Source organism: Elephas maximus, chromosome 10 (assembly GCF_024166365.1).
Source record: "Elephas maximus indicus isolate mEleMax1 chromosome 10, mEleMax1 primary haplotype, whole genome shotgun sequence".
Classification (NCBI taxonomy): Eukaryota; Metazoa; Chordata; class Mammalia; order Proboscidea; family Elephantidae; genus Elephas; species Elephas maximus.
The window spans coordinates 87,848,479-87,864,865 of NC_064828.1; the positions used below are offsets into that span (position 1 = coordinate 87,848,479).

At 40.7% G+C, this 16,387-nt stretch overlaps 1 protein-coding gene across 1 annotated transcript in view; it reads right to left on the reverse strand.

The window, feature by feature from the left end:
• The window catches only part of TMED10 (transmembrane p24 trafficking protein 10), a 37,138-nt gene that overhangs the window by 4,142 nt on the left and 16,609 nt on the right, over positions 1 to 16,387 (reverse strand). The window contains exons 2-4 of the mRNA XM_049897981.1: positions 12,552 to 12,663; positions 8,062 to 8,135; positions 217 to 343 (exon numbers count right to left, since the gene is read on the reverse strand). Coding sequence (XP_049753938.1) covers positions 217 to 343; positions 8,062 to 8,135; positions 12,552 to 12,663 — 313 coding nt within the window. The remainder of the gene's footprint in view (positions 1 to 216; positions 344 to 8,061; positions 8,136 to 12,551; positions 12,664 to 16,387) is intronic.

Here is a 16,387-nt window from a genome sequence, read left to right on the forward strand (position 1 = left end):
GAATATGGTCGATGCATATCATGGAAGATATTTCTATTCCCCTGAAAACCTAATAGGGCTCATTCACCTTTAGCAGCAACAATGCAGAAGCAAGTAATTTCCCTTCCACACATTCCTTTGGCAAAACTGAGAAAAGCATACGCCAGAACTTTAAGTTTGGGGATCTGTCTCTGTTATGGTTCACCCATCAGGCAAAGCAGAGCGCCTTCCCCTCACCGTTGGTATCACGCATCTCCTCCTCTCGCCTCTTCATGTAGGCAAAGTCGTTAACAATGGATTCCGAAAGGTCCTCTAGGCGTCGCAGCTCCACCTCTAAAGGTTTGAGCTTCTCGACTTTTGCAATCTGGAAAAGAAAAGAAACGTGAGCCCCGTTCCCTGAAAAGAAAACTGCTCCAGTTAAGAACGTAAGGCAGCAGAGGAGTCTCCTAAAAAAGTGTTACCGAACTTAAAATCTCTTCTGTCGTCATCCTAATATATTTTAAAATTTGGGCTTTTTCCTTTCCTTACATACTATTTATTTATGTCTCAGTTACAGACTCTTAAAAGTCTCAGACTTCTACTTTTATTTTGATTAAAACCTCTTTTAAAGTACTATAATATGGAAGGCTACAAAACAAGACATGCCGTAAAACCTGCGAAAGCCAGACCAGTGTAACGTGGAAACGGTCAGAGAAGGAAAATTCAAATATTTTCAACTAATAGAGAGTGTCAGAGAAGTGGTAAGACTGCACCCTGTTGAAGGTGGAAAACTTGCGAGACCCGGAAAAACAAGGCAGTCCAGTCGGGTTCTGGCTCTCACAGGTTTCAGTGTATATTCATGGGATTTCTCACTTTAATAAAGTTCTTTACTCTGCCCTTCCACTCATGTCTAAGAAAATAAACAATATTATTAGTATAATAATATTAGGCCAAACCTGGTTTCCGAAGAAAAACCACTGATTATTCAGTTGAACAAAGGAATAGATCATTACAGCATTAATACAATAACTCAAAATGCAAGATCAGAGAATCCTAGTTTGTTCAGTTCAGTTCCACAACAATTTCAAGGTTTCTATCACAGCCCCAAGAGCCAAGGTGAGTCCTGTTGTTGTTGAAGGTGCTGCTGAGTTGATTTTGACTCATAGCAACCCCATGTGACAGAGCAGAACTGCCCAAGAGGGTTTTCTAGGCTGTAATCTTTAAGGGAGCAGATCACCAGGTCTTTTCCCCTCTGAGCAGCTGGGTAAGTTCAAACAGCCAAGCTTCCACCCTTTCACTTATCAGCTGAACTCTTAATCATTGCGCCACCAGGGCTCTCTGAGATGAGTTCTAGGCCTGCTAAAAAAAATTGCACTGAGTTGCTTTTTTTTAAAATTACACAGCCCAGTTATCAAAAGAAATCTCCAACAACCTTCCTGTACGCTGAGGAATGAAGAGTATGAGAACTGTCTTCCTTTTCTCAACCCAGACCACTGTGAAACCTCCAAGTGTCTCTAATAACTAGAAGTATACATCACAAGGGAACAGATTTCATTATTCTGTTTATTTTTTCTTATCATTCTTAGGTTATGATTTGTTTTCAAATGGTGATCTACCATCAGAGCTTTCCAGCTCTTAAAACTCTTGCACACCAGCTGTTTTAAAAATTTCTCCACAAAGGGAATTCTTCAACACATCTTTCTACATCTGCTTCTCTACTTCCTATTTACCCTGCATTCTCTACAGAATGCCCTACTTTCTCCTCTTTTCTCTAATTCACCTTCTTTGTTTTCTGTTAAATGTCAACAGCAGTTAACATGGGGTGAATAGGAGGAGTTTAAGGGTGATTTTTGTGTTTTCTTTGCTTATCTAAAATTCTTCATTGACTATGTGAAGAAAAAAAGGTAATTTAATTTAAAGGAAACTAGAAACTGCTGTTAAAATGGGGATATAAAAACTGAGTTTATATTTAAGGTACATAAAAATGTGGTGATGGATTTGCAACGATCCACCAAGGTTTTCTTTCGTGGACGTATGTTTTCTTACATCTGCAAAACGTTGGCCAGAGTTAATGGTGCAACTGACAACTGTAGAACAGAATAAAGCTACATGGTTGTAAGATTTAACCTACAGTTAATGCACTGAGCTAACTCTGCTAGCTGAGTGCCCGCATGCCAGGTTTTGCTAATAACCTAGCATCTGTATCTGCTGGTTATCTCATACAGAAGTGCAGAGTACAGAAATTCCTCAGGAAACAGATGCCAACACAGGAGACACAGAACTGGCTCAATGTAATGGTGTGTTCAAGCTGAACCTTAGTCTGTTTAACATCTTTCCTTCTGCTCTATACTTCCCCTTCCAAAGCTTCCTGAATGAGACAGTATAAAGGCAATGGCTGGATACTTCTTAAGAGATAAATGATTAAAGCTCTCTAAATAGAAACTTACAAAAGGAATTGGAAGTGAAACTATGGCTGTGGCTCTGCCAGCTGAAAATGGTATTTTTAAAAATTACTTTGAAGACTACTTTTAATATGCTTTTGTTGGTTAAATGACAATTGCCAAAAAGCCTAAAACCTGAAAAAAGATGATAAATTTGGTACTGAAGATGGCCTATGTAGATTATAGACCCAAAAGTCTGTTCCAATTCCCTTTCTGGTATTTTATTATTTTTTAGTTGTACAAGCAACACATCAACAATATGTTCTCCTGGGAAAAAGTTCCAACTATTCAAAAGCAAAGAGAAACAAAAAGTCCACCTTCATAGTTCCTCAATCCTTTAGCCCTATCCTCACATTCTTTCTCAGAGGTAACCTTGGTTATGAATTTGTTGCACATCTTTCCAGACCTGGTTATAAGACACACACAATTTATGCCTTCATATATACATAAATGTATGCAGAAAATATAGCTTAAAAATAGATTTATAAATGGGATATAGTGTACATTGTTTAATGCTTTTTTTTTTTAATTGAATAAAACAAGCATTTTCAAGAAGACCCTCTTTGCTTGCCTAGGACTAAGCATTCAATGACTATTAAGACTTCTCATCATAGTATAAAAAGCTAAAAAGAAAACCTCAGTATCAAAATCCCCAGTGACTGCTGCCCTGCTCTTTTAACATCTGAGTTAATGCTCAAAGTATCTGTAAAAATGCCAAATTACACATTTTTTAATAAAGGGAGGCCAGTAATCTGCTAGCCTACTTCTCTTTTCCACAGCTGGGAGGATGAGATTTTGTTTTGCCTTCAAGACAACATGTACCCCCAGTTCTCCATTAGGTGGCGGCACTCCCCTGGTAGGTTGCATTTGGCCATTAAACAAAGTAACAAGGGACCTCATTGTATATAATAGGCTCATTTTACAAATGAGGAAACTGAGGATTCCATAAAGTTACTCAGCCCCTTTGGTGGAAGACCAACATGAACAGCACCATGGTCTCTTGACTCCCTACCCAGAGTCACCAAAGCATTTACTCAGCATCAAAACTGTTAACGCTCTGCTGTAAAATACACGCAAAACAGAATCCCTGACTTCCAGAAGCATGCACGCTTAGTGTACCCGTATCTGACCTGTCTTTCACGTCTTAACCATGCTGTGCATGCTGATCTCCCTTTTCCCTAAAGCCCTACAGCACTTACAGACTGTGCCACACAATTTAAAATCATACATATCTTGTCGTATTCACAAACTATTTTGATTTTTATCTTTTTTCACACAGCTAGTTTGGCTCCGGCATTTAAGGAAATTAAAACAATTTACACTTTGCACAGTTACACATACCTGATGCAGACTGAACAGTGATAACACACTTGTTAGGTCCATTCTATACCTTCTTCAAAAGAAGATTTTTCACAGTAGGTAACAAGTGCTACTGGTCCCCTGAAGCGAGCACTTCCTGTTTATTAGGAGCACTCTGCATCTATTTTCACTCAGCATTTATTTTCACCAGGCCAGTGCCTAGGAGAAAGCCTTCTCTACCACAGTACTGTCCAGTCTCATCTACAGTAGCAGGCACTGTTTGGAAAAAGTAAAAGTTATGAAACTTTTCCCTGTATATCCACAACACCTCCAAAATATCAATAAATTTAAACTCTTAAACATATCCAAATTTTCCACTCCTCCAATAATCTGAAATCTACGGAGTTCATGAAGTTACATGTAACTCTACCAAGGAAAGGTGTTAACATTCTGAAAAACTTCTTAAAACACACGTGTGAATCCAGCCCAAGAATCTATCGTTGGTGGAGCATACAGACCCAAGAGAACAGCTTCCTGTGGCAAGCAAAATGTCATCAACTTAGTCTGTTAACTCCACTCCCCACCACACTCCCCATGAATCCCAGAAGCACAGCAATAAATGTGAAAAATAACTAGTCTAATTCAATTAAAATAAAGAATACAGACTTACAGCCCAGGACAAGTCTCCCTATGTCTGGGGGTAGGGGTAAGCAAATCAGACCAGTGGGGATAAGCCAATCACTACCTATTCACAGAAGCTCAAAAGGTCAACAGTGTGTCAAAATAAATCCAGGTAATGCCACCAATCCTGGGGCTCAGATGAAATTTAGCAAGATCCTATTTATCATGACCATTTGATAGTCTCCAGAAGGGTAGGAGAAGGGAGCTAAAAATCTACTGAACTGACCAATCGTGTCAGGTGCCTTATCCATGTTGCTTTATTTACCTTATGTCAAGAAACTGTGGATCTAGTGTACAGAACCAGAGCTCCTCCTTCCTGAAGGCTTTAAGAGAAACAGAGCTTTGGCAAGTCTTAGACTGTTGCTACAACCAGGGCAACTGTGTGTTTAGTGCATCAGAGAGCAAAAGGAGCCCTGGTGACGCAGTGGTTAAGCACTTGGCTGCTATCTGAAAGGCTGGTGGTTCCAAGCCATCAGCCACTCTGCAGGAGAAAGATGTGGCAGTCTGCTTCTGTAAAGATTACAGCCTTGGAAACCCTCTGGAGCAGTTCTACCCTGTCCTATAGGGTCACTCTAAGTCAGAATCTACTCAACTGCAATGGGGCTGGTTTGGGTTTCAAAGACAGCAAATAGACAGGCTTTTACCAGTGTGGAAAATGCTTACATGCACAGCAAGAAGGTACATATGCAGACTAAGAGTTGGAGGATATGTCAGAGATAACTTTCTTTTTGAGATAGTAATTGCTGTTATTCTCAAAAGTGCACGCTCAGACAGTAAGTCCCTGAAAACAAATGCTCTAGTTCACAGGCCATGAAGTGCGAAGAGTGAGCTCAGTTCTTACACTGAAGCTACAAAGATGCTCCCACCTCTGAAGGGCAAAAGCAAGACAGCTGTCAGAGGTCCTTAAAAAACAATACTAGGAATCAAAGGTGCTTTATTTCTGAAGACACAGCATTCTTTCTTTTTAGAGAATTCAAGTTACAAGACCATATGCTTCTTTACAATATGCCAAGAACTCTGCCTTTTCTAAATAATATCACCTGATATTTGTATTGTTTACATAGCAATTTCACATGCATAATAATAATTTACGTAGGTAGTTTGGTACTCTGCCCAGCCATTAAAACACTGATTACCATTGAATTTTACAGGACCACACTGGGATTTCAGAATTACGAAGGCCATAAATGTGAAGGAGAGATATGGCGGATATGAACAAAATTAAAGAAATGTGCCACTTTCCTACATCGTAATATTGATGCCAAAGGACCCAAATCCTCTAGAAAAAAAGGCTCTCCATTACCGCAAGGACCTAAAACTAAGTGCTTTGAAAACTCTACATGTGCTCAGTGCTCTTCTGGTAATTTACCAGGGAACAAGTGCTTCTGTTGTCCATGTTCTTGTCGTAGACATTAGCCCAGAGACAACTAACAGCTATTTCCAAGAGAGATTCAAGGGTGCCTAGCCACAGACTGAGAAAAGGTTTGGTCTTTGGCCTGTGTAATAAACACTCCTCTTATGCCTCAACTTGGTCGGCTGTATGGCAGGTGGAGGGAGGGTTAAAGAAAGTAGTGGGGAGGCGCTTCTTGGTTGAGAAGCAGAATCTTGGAGCTGTGTTGTAACTACGTGCGTAAAGACAAGCTTAGGACGCGTCAGACGTCGGAAGCAGGAAGCAGGCAAAGGAAGCGATGTGGTTTCCTTTCTGCTAGGGATTCCCTTCTTGGGTTAAGTAGAAGGTCAGGAAAGATAAAGCCCCTCTCTCAATGTCAGCACAGCCCAAAGATTATGGCAAGTCCACGAGGTATAGGGATTCTAAAATGCTGTATGACAGTGATGTCCTCATCATTCTGTATGTAAACTCACAACAATGCCATCTCTTTTAGAGGGAAACAAGCCATGTCTAATGTCTAACAGGGCATTCAGTGGCCTGTTATTTGATAAATACCACATAATGACAGCCATCATGTTGGAGGAAAAAAAGTTACAACAGATGAAATTCCACATAGTAGGAATTCAAAGAATGCTTGCTTAGAAAACGGTGGGAACAGCAGCAGTAGCCACAAACTGAAAATCAATCTATTCTCCCACCTCATGTTAACTACAACACTTTTCCTAGCATCTTATACCTTACAACAACACTTTAACATACATTACCTTATTTAAATATAATTACGGATTCTTCTGAATCATGACAGTTTAAAAACAGTTTTCAGTTTCCTCATAAATCCATCAAATAAAGAGACTCTCACTTTATTTCTTTTAATTAAACTAGCCTGGAGACAGAAACAAGCAATTGGAAGTCTCTACCAGGGATAGTCTTCCATTCATTATTACATCACTTGCTTCTACTTATTGCCTACAAATAACTCAATCTAGTTTCATTCAACTGAAAACTTCAACAAGAGTGGGATAGGGCAAGAGTCAGAGACCTCAAGAACTGCAACTGTTGTAGTACTATTCCTTCTGTAGAATTTGCCAGTCACTTCCGATCTTCTTCCATTGTAGGGTACTTCCCTTCCCAAGTCTGGACCAAAGATGGAGCAACTTCTGCTCCTGCCCTGTCATTCCCAGAAAATTCTCTTAAATCATCTAAAACAAACTTTGCTCCTCATTTAGTTATTCTTCAAAAGCCATGCACACTTCTTGTACCCCAACTATTCCTCATGCCCTAAGGTACTGTTTTGCTGGGTAAAAATACTCTTGTCTTTCTGTAAAGATCAATCCCCCGGTCTTAAATAGTTCTTGTGGTTTTTCAAAGTTGCTCTTCATTTGATGAACCATTTTGTGTTGTCCCCAAAGTCTTTCATAACTACGATGAAAAAGGCTCAGTCCCATTCTCCTTATTCTATGCACACCTCCAGATCCCCAACGTTCAAATAAATCAAAGTCAGTTCTTATTACTCTATAATACTTCCTGTCAGCATCAGATTTTTATCCATTATCACCATCCTTAGTCTCTTGCAGCCTTTTCCTCCATTCTGCCGTCTTCCTTAAGAGTTTCAAATTATTTTAACTAAAAGCGACTTTTGACTATTATATTTCTCAAAGACAGCACAGTTGTTCAAATCTAAACAGCATTGAGTTCATGCCTTACGGAAATATATATAGCTGTCAGGCCTGAAAAAAAAAAAGGCTTAGGAAATAAAAACAAATCACTTTTCCTAACCTGGGACGTTAACACATAAATGAAGTCCTGAAAACCCGCTGCTGTCGAGTCGATTTCGACTCATAGCGGCTCTATGGGACAGAGTAGAACGGCCCCATAGAGTTTCCAAGGAGTGCCTGGTGGATTCGAACTGCCAACCTTTTGGTTAGCAACCGTAGCTATAAACCACTACGCCGCCAGGGTTTCCCAATGAAGTCCAGGTTTTAAAAATTGTAACTGTATATATCTGGTTTCTGCCTCAAGAAAGCTAATGGCCTATGCCTGAATGTTTTATCACACCAACATTTTTACGGGACAGCTGCTTCAGTCATTTGGCTGACAGCACAGCCAAAATTATTGTTCAGGCTGTTAATACAACTGTTTGTATCAATAAGATCATAGCTGGTTATCACATGACTGCTGAGAAAACCACAGCCTTTTGGGCAAAGCACAGCCTACTGCTGGCCTGACTCGGTCCCAGAAATCTCCATACAGCACGCTGCCTATTCCTCCTCTGGCTGTGACGGCAGGACATACCTCCTCGTAATTTTTTGCCTCCACTCCATGCTTCATGTCTAGGATCACGAGTTGGTCAGGTATCCGCCCTGTTCCTGAAAAAGAAATCAAAGGATTCATTGTGCGGAATACTTAAAATTCCGGGAAATCACCCACCCGCCCTCCCTCTCCCTAGCCCCCACTCTCAATGGAGGGAAACCAGCACAACCCCTCCCCCACTCAGCTGCAGAAAATTCCTGGCTCTGGCTAAAATCACAAGCATTCCAGACAAAGCCTCTGTCTGTGTGGGGTGCCGGAAAGCAACAAGTACATGGGACTGGCAAACGTCTCTGAGCGGGCAGGATACAAGATACTGCAGCTGGCACTAGAGGGGCAGAACGGGAGAAGAGAAAACACACAGGCTTATCGGATTAGGAAATAAAACTCAAAAGTCAAATAACTCTGAGGCTGAGTGGGCTGCAGATCAATAGGCAGTAGGTACCAAATTAGCTGAAAATGCATCTTTCCACGTCTGAAAAGGTTGCCTGTCAAATTTTGTGGGGAAGTGATGCTCAATTAGGATTACTGGGTATATGCTAACCTTGGATTGACTTAATACAAACATGAGTACTGAAAAGAACATAGGTTTTATCTACTAAAAAAAAAACAACAAAAACTATTCCATTTTAATTCAAACATTTTGATCAATATAAGGCCTATTTCAATACGTGCATAAAATGATGAAGGGCTATTCCCGCAAAGCCCTTAAGAGAATTAGAACAGCCCAAGAAAAAGCACTGCGAGAAGAGTGTAACTCTCTGGGTTGTTTCTTAGAAAGACAAATATCTATGAGGGATAGGCGGGCCAACAGAGCAATGCTCACGTGAGAAAAATTAATATGACTCAGCTTGATTAAAAAAAAAATTCTAATTGAGTCATCAAGTAGGAGAATGAGAAAGTCTCAAAGAGCCCCCCAAAACTGCCTAGCCCCAATCCTCCGTAATTCACTTGACTGTAAAATTTGGGGGATGTTTTGAGAAATGTAGCATCACTTAAGCACTGGGGTTCCTCAGACCCTCTGCTGCCTGAGAGACTTGGGAGGTTTTCTGAAATGGACTGAAGTCAGCTCAACTATTCACTGAGAACTCACTGGGTGCAAGAGCTGTGCTAGAGATCTTTAAGGAGTATAGACTCTGTCTTCAAATCATTCAGTAGGATCTATGACATACATACACATAACAATTACATTAAAAATGCAAAGCACTATAAAAATTTAAGCCAAAATAGCTGATTCAGACAATATTAGCTATAGAGCAAAAAGGTCAGAGGAGAGATTAGTCGTGGGCAGACTTCACTGAAGAAGGGGACCTGAATACAGAACTCAGGCAAACAATTCCAGGAAGAAGGCGCAGCCTGGGCAAAGGCTCAGATTCTGAAATGAGTATGGCATGTTTAGGAGTCCCTGGATAGGACAAATAGTTAAGCAATCAACTATTAGCTGAAGGGTTGGTGGTTCGAACCCACCCAGAGGTGCCTCGGAAGACAGGCCTGGTGACCTGCTTCGAAAGGTCATGGTCATTGAAAACTCTATGGAGCACAGTTCTACTCTGCACACACGGCATCACCATGAGTTAGAATCAACTCAACAGCAACTAACAACAACAACGGCATGTTTAAAAGACAATAAAGAACATCTTTTGAACAGACCAGAAAGACCAATTTAAAATCAACAGAAATAAGAGTGCATAAGTAGGATTAAGAACAAACTAAGACAAGTCACAGATGCCTCCTGAGCATTACTAAACCAACAACTCTCTAAAACACACATATATACAAAAAGTGGCACCCAGAGTGTAATCCCCATCATGCATTGGCCATAAGAGATGCAATGCAAATTCTCACTTCCCCTTCCTCATTTAACGCATTGGAAGATCCAGGCAGCTCCCAGCCCCACCTGGTCCAAAGGATCAGGATACCCTCTTTCTAACAGAATGCCCCCACCAGCAGCCTGTTGGCACAGCACAGCACTAGCATTATTCAAGCCCAAGTGAAACCACAAAACCACAGACCTCTGGCTGGTCAGAGTCCAGACCGTACAGCCTATCCCCTTAGCTGACATCATGGCCCTAAAGGGTCTCCTTTTAAAAAGATGTTTCGCTACTTTCTCTCTTGGCATTTGCCTGACAAATAGACAATCTTTTAAAAGATGTTCCAAACACTACAAGGTATCAGGTCTCCATGTTACAATAAACAAAAAGAATACAAATGAAACTAGAAACGGGAGTGCTAATACAGAATGTATGTTATGTGTCTAAATTAGTTCCAAGGCATCTAAGTGCAAGGTAAGGGCATATAAGAAATTTAGAGAAAAAAAGTCAGTCTCTGCCTTCAAAGAGTTTAAAATATAATTGGGAATGTAAGATGTACACACGAGACATTAAAACAACACAAGACATTACCTACTGATTGGCCGATCGATTGATCTAGCGATCTAAAATGCTTAAATAATCTAATCAATAAGTGATACACTATTTAGAAGAAGCCACATTAATCTCCTTGCTGTTTCTAAGACATGTTAGCACCTCAACACCTCTGCTTTATTTTTCTTCAAAGCCCTAAGCACCACCTGATTTATTATTTATGTTTTATTATCTGTTTTCCCCAATGAAAGTGTAAGCATCATGAGAGCCAAGAATTCTGTCTTATTCACTACCATATCCCCAACACCCAGAACAGAGCCTGGGATATAAAAAAACACTTAATAAATATTTGCTGAAGGCATCAATCAATGAAAAATTAAGTGGGCTAGAATGTTACTCTAAAATAGCTAAAGGTAAACTCAAGGTTGTGTGGGAAGAGGGCACTGCAGTAAATGAGTAAACATGACATATTTAGAAGACAGAGAAAACCAGACTGGTTAGGGCCTAGTGAGTAGTGCAAGATAAGGCTGGAAAGAGATTATAAAGACTAGTAAGTGTCATGATGCCTAAAATTCCTTCCAACTCTAAAGTTCTATGATTTTGGGTTTAATTCAATACAACAGAAACATTATTGCCACTACAGAGAAGGCAAAGCTTTTGAAAAGGGGACTGACATGATGAAAGATGTGTTTTAGGAGATAAATCTGGTAACCTAGTTGGGTAAATTAAAAGCAGGGTATCAGAAAACTAATTACATAATCTATGCTTTAAAAGATCAGAGTTCAGATTTGGGTGGTGATGGAGAAAGAAGTTGTTTTGAAAGATGAATCAGCATAACCTGGTGATAGACTGGAAAAGATAAAAATAATTTCAAAAATGTGAGCCTGAGTAACTGGAAGGGTGGTGGTAATACTGATGAGAGAAGGGAACGAGTGTGAAAGAGAAGCTCATGATTGCAGTATTAGACATTTTGGCTTTGAGGTAAAAGGTGGACAACCATAAGGAAATGTCTAGAATGCTGGTGACAGATTTTGGAACTGGCAGGAGTCGGGGCAGGGAGAAAGATGTCAGTCATGAAATCACTACTGAAGTTCTGTAATTTTCTATTCTTAATCTACTATCCCACTTACTTTAGGTAAACTCCTTTAAGCTAAATTGACCTGCTTTAGATCAAAGGCGTCAGATTCTTTGTTAACTGTCAAAAACAGCTAGCTGATCTGCTGTTTGGGAACTTTCTGGGAATGTGTTAGTGCTATGGGCAAAGGTGACTGCTCTTCCCCAATGATCATATTCTAAACATGCTATAAACCTAAATTGCCACAAGGCCCTTTGCTGCCATATGGAGAGAGCCTGAGAATACTGTCAAATGCAGGCAAGGAAAGCAAGAGCTAAAAGCAGGATCCAATGATACTTGAAAACCCCAAGATCCAGCCCTGGATAATGTCAGCACCACATTGTGAACTTCCCGGTTCAGACAGCCGAAATGGTCTTCCTATGCTTTTTTTTTACGCTAGTTTAAGCTATTTTTGTGACATGCATTGCAGTCCAAAAGGGTCCCAACAAGTATGACAGGTACAAATTATATACAATTTTCAGGGTCTTGAAGCTAAAGAATAGGACATAAAAATCTGCTTTTTTACCCACCGCTGAGCACAGAAACCACCAGATAATCAGCCTAGGAGTTACTGTGGAATCTTGGTCTTGAGATGCACAGAAGAACCCACCCAAGATATTAGGACTAGGATACAGCAAGTTCTCTGGAGACCAAAGCTGCTTCTGACTTTGCCCTGTACTACTTATAAGACAGACCCTACTTCTAATCTCTGAGAAAACATGTCACTAGCATAGAAACACACTATTTCTTACCATCTATACCACATTCAACTCTAGCATTCAATGTTGTAGGCCACAGCGTTCATGAAATGCCCACTCCTGTACATAACACGAAGAGCTCTACTGACTGGCCAGCTTTCACGTCCATGTGCATGGGCTTCGGCAGACGTACAGTTCTCACTTCCCCTCCCGCCAGCCCAAGAGAAAGGAAGTTCATGCTCTGTCTAACTTCAGAGGGCACTACAGAGCTGTGAGAACACGCTTAGACTGACTACTTACCCTTGCTCTCAAAACACACTTCAAACATGTCATAATCTTCAGTGGTAAAGGCAAATTTCCCCTTGGTTGCATCCTCCTTGGAGTACAGAATATGGCCAGCAGAATCTGTGATCTAAAATAAAAAATTAAGTAAGAACAGGCAACAAATGACACTCAGGAAGGGACTTAAACTGGAGATCTGGAACTGCCGATAAAAGATAGTTGATATTTCTCATTATGATGACTACGTTCCAACCATTCCCAAAGACAGGAACTGGATCAGAAGATGAAGCCCAAATACTGCCTAACTACCCTCTGCTGTTGAGCTGATTCCAACTCGTAGCGACCCTGTAGGACACAGCAGAGCTGTCCCATAGGGCTCTCGAAGCCATAAATCTTCATGGAAGCAGGCTGCCACATCTTTCTCCCACTACAGGCTAAATTCTGTTGCCTCTAATGGATGCCTTACCATACCAATAAATTGATACAGCCAATGTTCCAAGTTATATAAATTTGGTTTACTGGCAAAATCTAGAACATAGACTAGTATCACTCCCTATAAAGGGACATGTCACAAAAATAAAAACGGACAATTACCAAAAGAATACGAGAGGGAGAAAGATATATAAGAACACGTTTCTTCTGCAACACAAATCTTGACGGGGTGGGGACATGGGGGTGGAAGTGGACACCTGATATATGGACAGAAAGCATGTATAGAGAAGAAAACCTGGGAGCTCCATCCCAGCAAATTTCATGCTACTTGTATCACTGGCTACAATAAGGGGTGGGCAGTGAGGCATGGAGGATTACAAAACGCATCCTTGGCCTCTACAAATGATAATTCCTCTCTTCTTGGTGGTCAGCTTTAGGTCTCAACTTAAACTGCTCCGTTCCTAGAGACAGCCTGTAGGCACAGGTGAAGGGGCATACACTGGTAAGTGAACGGTCACATATAAAGCAAGGCAATGACATGGTAATTTAACAGACTGGACATCAAGCTCCTTTCTAGAGCACATGGTGTGTTCACAGAAGGCACATTCCATTACCTAAAAAGCTACTTTGCAAAACAGAGCACAAAACAGTGGTTTCATTATATTAAACTGGATGTTCTAACGTTATTTGTTAAAACAGGATTCTTTTATAAGTGAGATTTTAAACAGGAAAACTGAGCAGCACACACATAAGTACTTAAAGCACTTTTACAACAGTAGTTATTTCTGAATGGTGACATTTCTTCTTTATGCTTTTTTATTTTTTCTATTTCTGACAAAGGCAAGTATTACTTTGGTCAGAAATAATAAAAGGCTAATTCATTTTGGAAAAAAACAAAACATAACTAAAGAAAAGTTATCACTGCTGGACAAATTTCAAATGATGAGTTAATAAAAAAATGTATTGCAATATCTTCTAAATTCTCTAATAACAGCAGTTAATATTAATCAAGTATCTTTTGTCATCTAACATCATTCATTAATTCATCAAGCATTTAAGAAAGCTAGCTCTGTGCGGGCCACTGGGAATGCAAAGATACGTTAAGATAGTTCCTATCTTCACGCCGTGAAGTGTCTAAGTGAGGAGAGAGAGGAAAATGAGCCAGCTTCACTGCCATGTGACAAGGTGCTTGACTAGAGCTGTGTACAGGTACCACAGGATTATGGAGGGCCCGGGAGCAGAACTTGGAGGAAGTAACACAGAAGAAGGTCCTGAAGGATGAATTGCAATTGAGGGAAGACTAATTAAAGGTCAAGACATTCCGAGTAAAAGAGACAGCAAATATTAAGGCCTGGGGTCTAGAAACAAACAAATATGGTACCATAATAATAATGTCTAATGTTATTGAACACTTAAAATGTGTCAAGTACTATGCCTTATAAAGGATCCCTGGTGGTGCAGTGGTTAAGTGCTTAGCTGGTAACCAAAAGGTCAGCGGCTGGAACCTACCTCTGCCCCACAGGAGAAAGATGTGGCCATCTGCTGCCGTAGAGATTAGAACCTTGGAAACCCTGTAGGGCAGTTCTACCCTGTCCTATAAGGGTCGCTATGAGTTGCAATCGACTCATTGGCAACGGGTTTGATTTTGGTTATAATCTTATAGGTAAGAGTTATTATTTCCCTCAAGGTCCAGAGGAAGACATTGAGGCATAAAGAGGTTAAGTGGCTGCAGAGTTATCGGCCAGATCATATACAGCTTCAACAGCATGCTAACGAGTTTAAACTTCATTTAGTCAAAGTGGAGAGGCAATAAGGAATCTGATACAAGACAGTGACATGACTCAATTTGCAATTTAGAAAGATGAATCTGATAGTCCTGTGAAGACAGGCTCAAAAAGAGCAACATTAGAGATAAGGCGCTGGGTTAACACACTATTTCAGGGCTCCAGGTGAGAAATGATGAGGGTCCTGGGAATGGAGACAAGGGGACAGATAAACCAAAAAACCAAACCTGTTTGCCGGCAAGTCAAGTCTGACTCATGGCATTCCCGTGTGTTACAGAGTACAACTGAGCTCTGTAGTGTTTTCTTGGCTGTAATCTTTACGACAGCGATCTCCAGGACTTTCTTTGATGACTCCGCTGGGTGGGTTCAAACCACCAACCTTTTAGTTAGTAGAAGAGCTCAAGCTGTGCCATCGAGGAACAGATTAGAGGGATTTTAAAGTAGTAGAACCTATAGAACAAGGTCAAAAAGTAAATGGCCACAGTATCAATGGAGAAACATCCTCAGTCTGATGGCCAGTATAAATCCACAGAGAGTGGGCAACGTGGCAAACTGGAGGGGATGAACCTGTCTTAGGAAGAGGCTCTAAATCCACAGAGAGTGGGCAACGTGGCAAACTGGAGGGGATGAACCTGTCTTAGGAAGAGGCTCTAAATCCACAGAGGGTGGGCAACGTGGCAAACTGGAGGGGATGAACCTGTCTTAGGAAGAGGCTCTAAATCCACAGAGGGTGTGGACAACGTGGCAAACTGGAGAGGATGAACCTGTCTTAGGAAGAGGCCAATGACAGCCACGGCACTCCAGGTTTTCAGATCATCCAATTTTCAAAAGAAACTAGACATTTTAACTTTTATTTGAAATCTCCTAATTTCTAAATGCTTGCAAAAGATCCCAACATTCAAAAAAAAAAAAAATCTCAAGGCCAAACAAAACATGTCTATAGCACCAACTCCTTCTAGGCTACCAATTTATGAGCTCTGCATAGCACAGGAAGAAAGCCAACTAAAATCACATAGAAAAGCTGCTGGGCAGCACTGAAGTCTCAGCAGAGATCATGAGTCATGAATTTCTAGTGCCACACTTTGCAGCCAGGACACAGGAGCAAAAAAAGGCATGTGAATTAGCTGATCTAGGTTTGGGATTCTGCAACTGAGTGCATTGGAAGGATAAGGGATTAAGGAATCATGCGATATACTTTACATACATAATCTTTAATCTCCACAACAATCCCATCTAGGCCAGCCTTATCCCCATTTTACTGATGCAGAAACTCAATAACTTATCCATTGTCATCGAGTTAGTAAGTTGTATTATATGTAAATTCGAGCAAGACAGTTTAAAATCTTTGAGCTTTCCACATTCCATGTTGCCTCCCCTAAAACAAACGTCTGAGAAAAGTACAACGCAAAGAAGCCAAGAAAGACTAACAATCTGATGGATTATTTGGATCAGTGCAAGTCCTCTCAAGTGGGACATAAGCACTATTCAGTCTACATTCTCCGCCTCAGTGAGAGAAGCAGGCAGCCACAAGGGAGAGGTTTTGAAGTCAGCCAACAGCTGAACAATCTGCAGGGAAAAATTCAGCCCTGGAGATTCCTAAAGGCCTCTTGTTTATGAGGTACTTTTTCTGAAGCATCA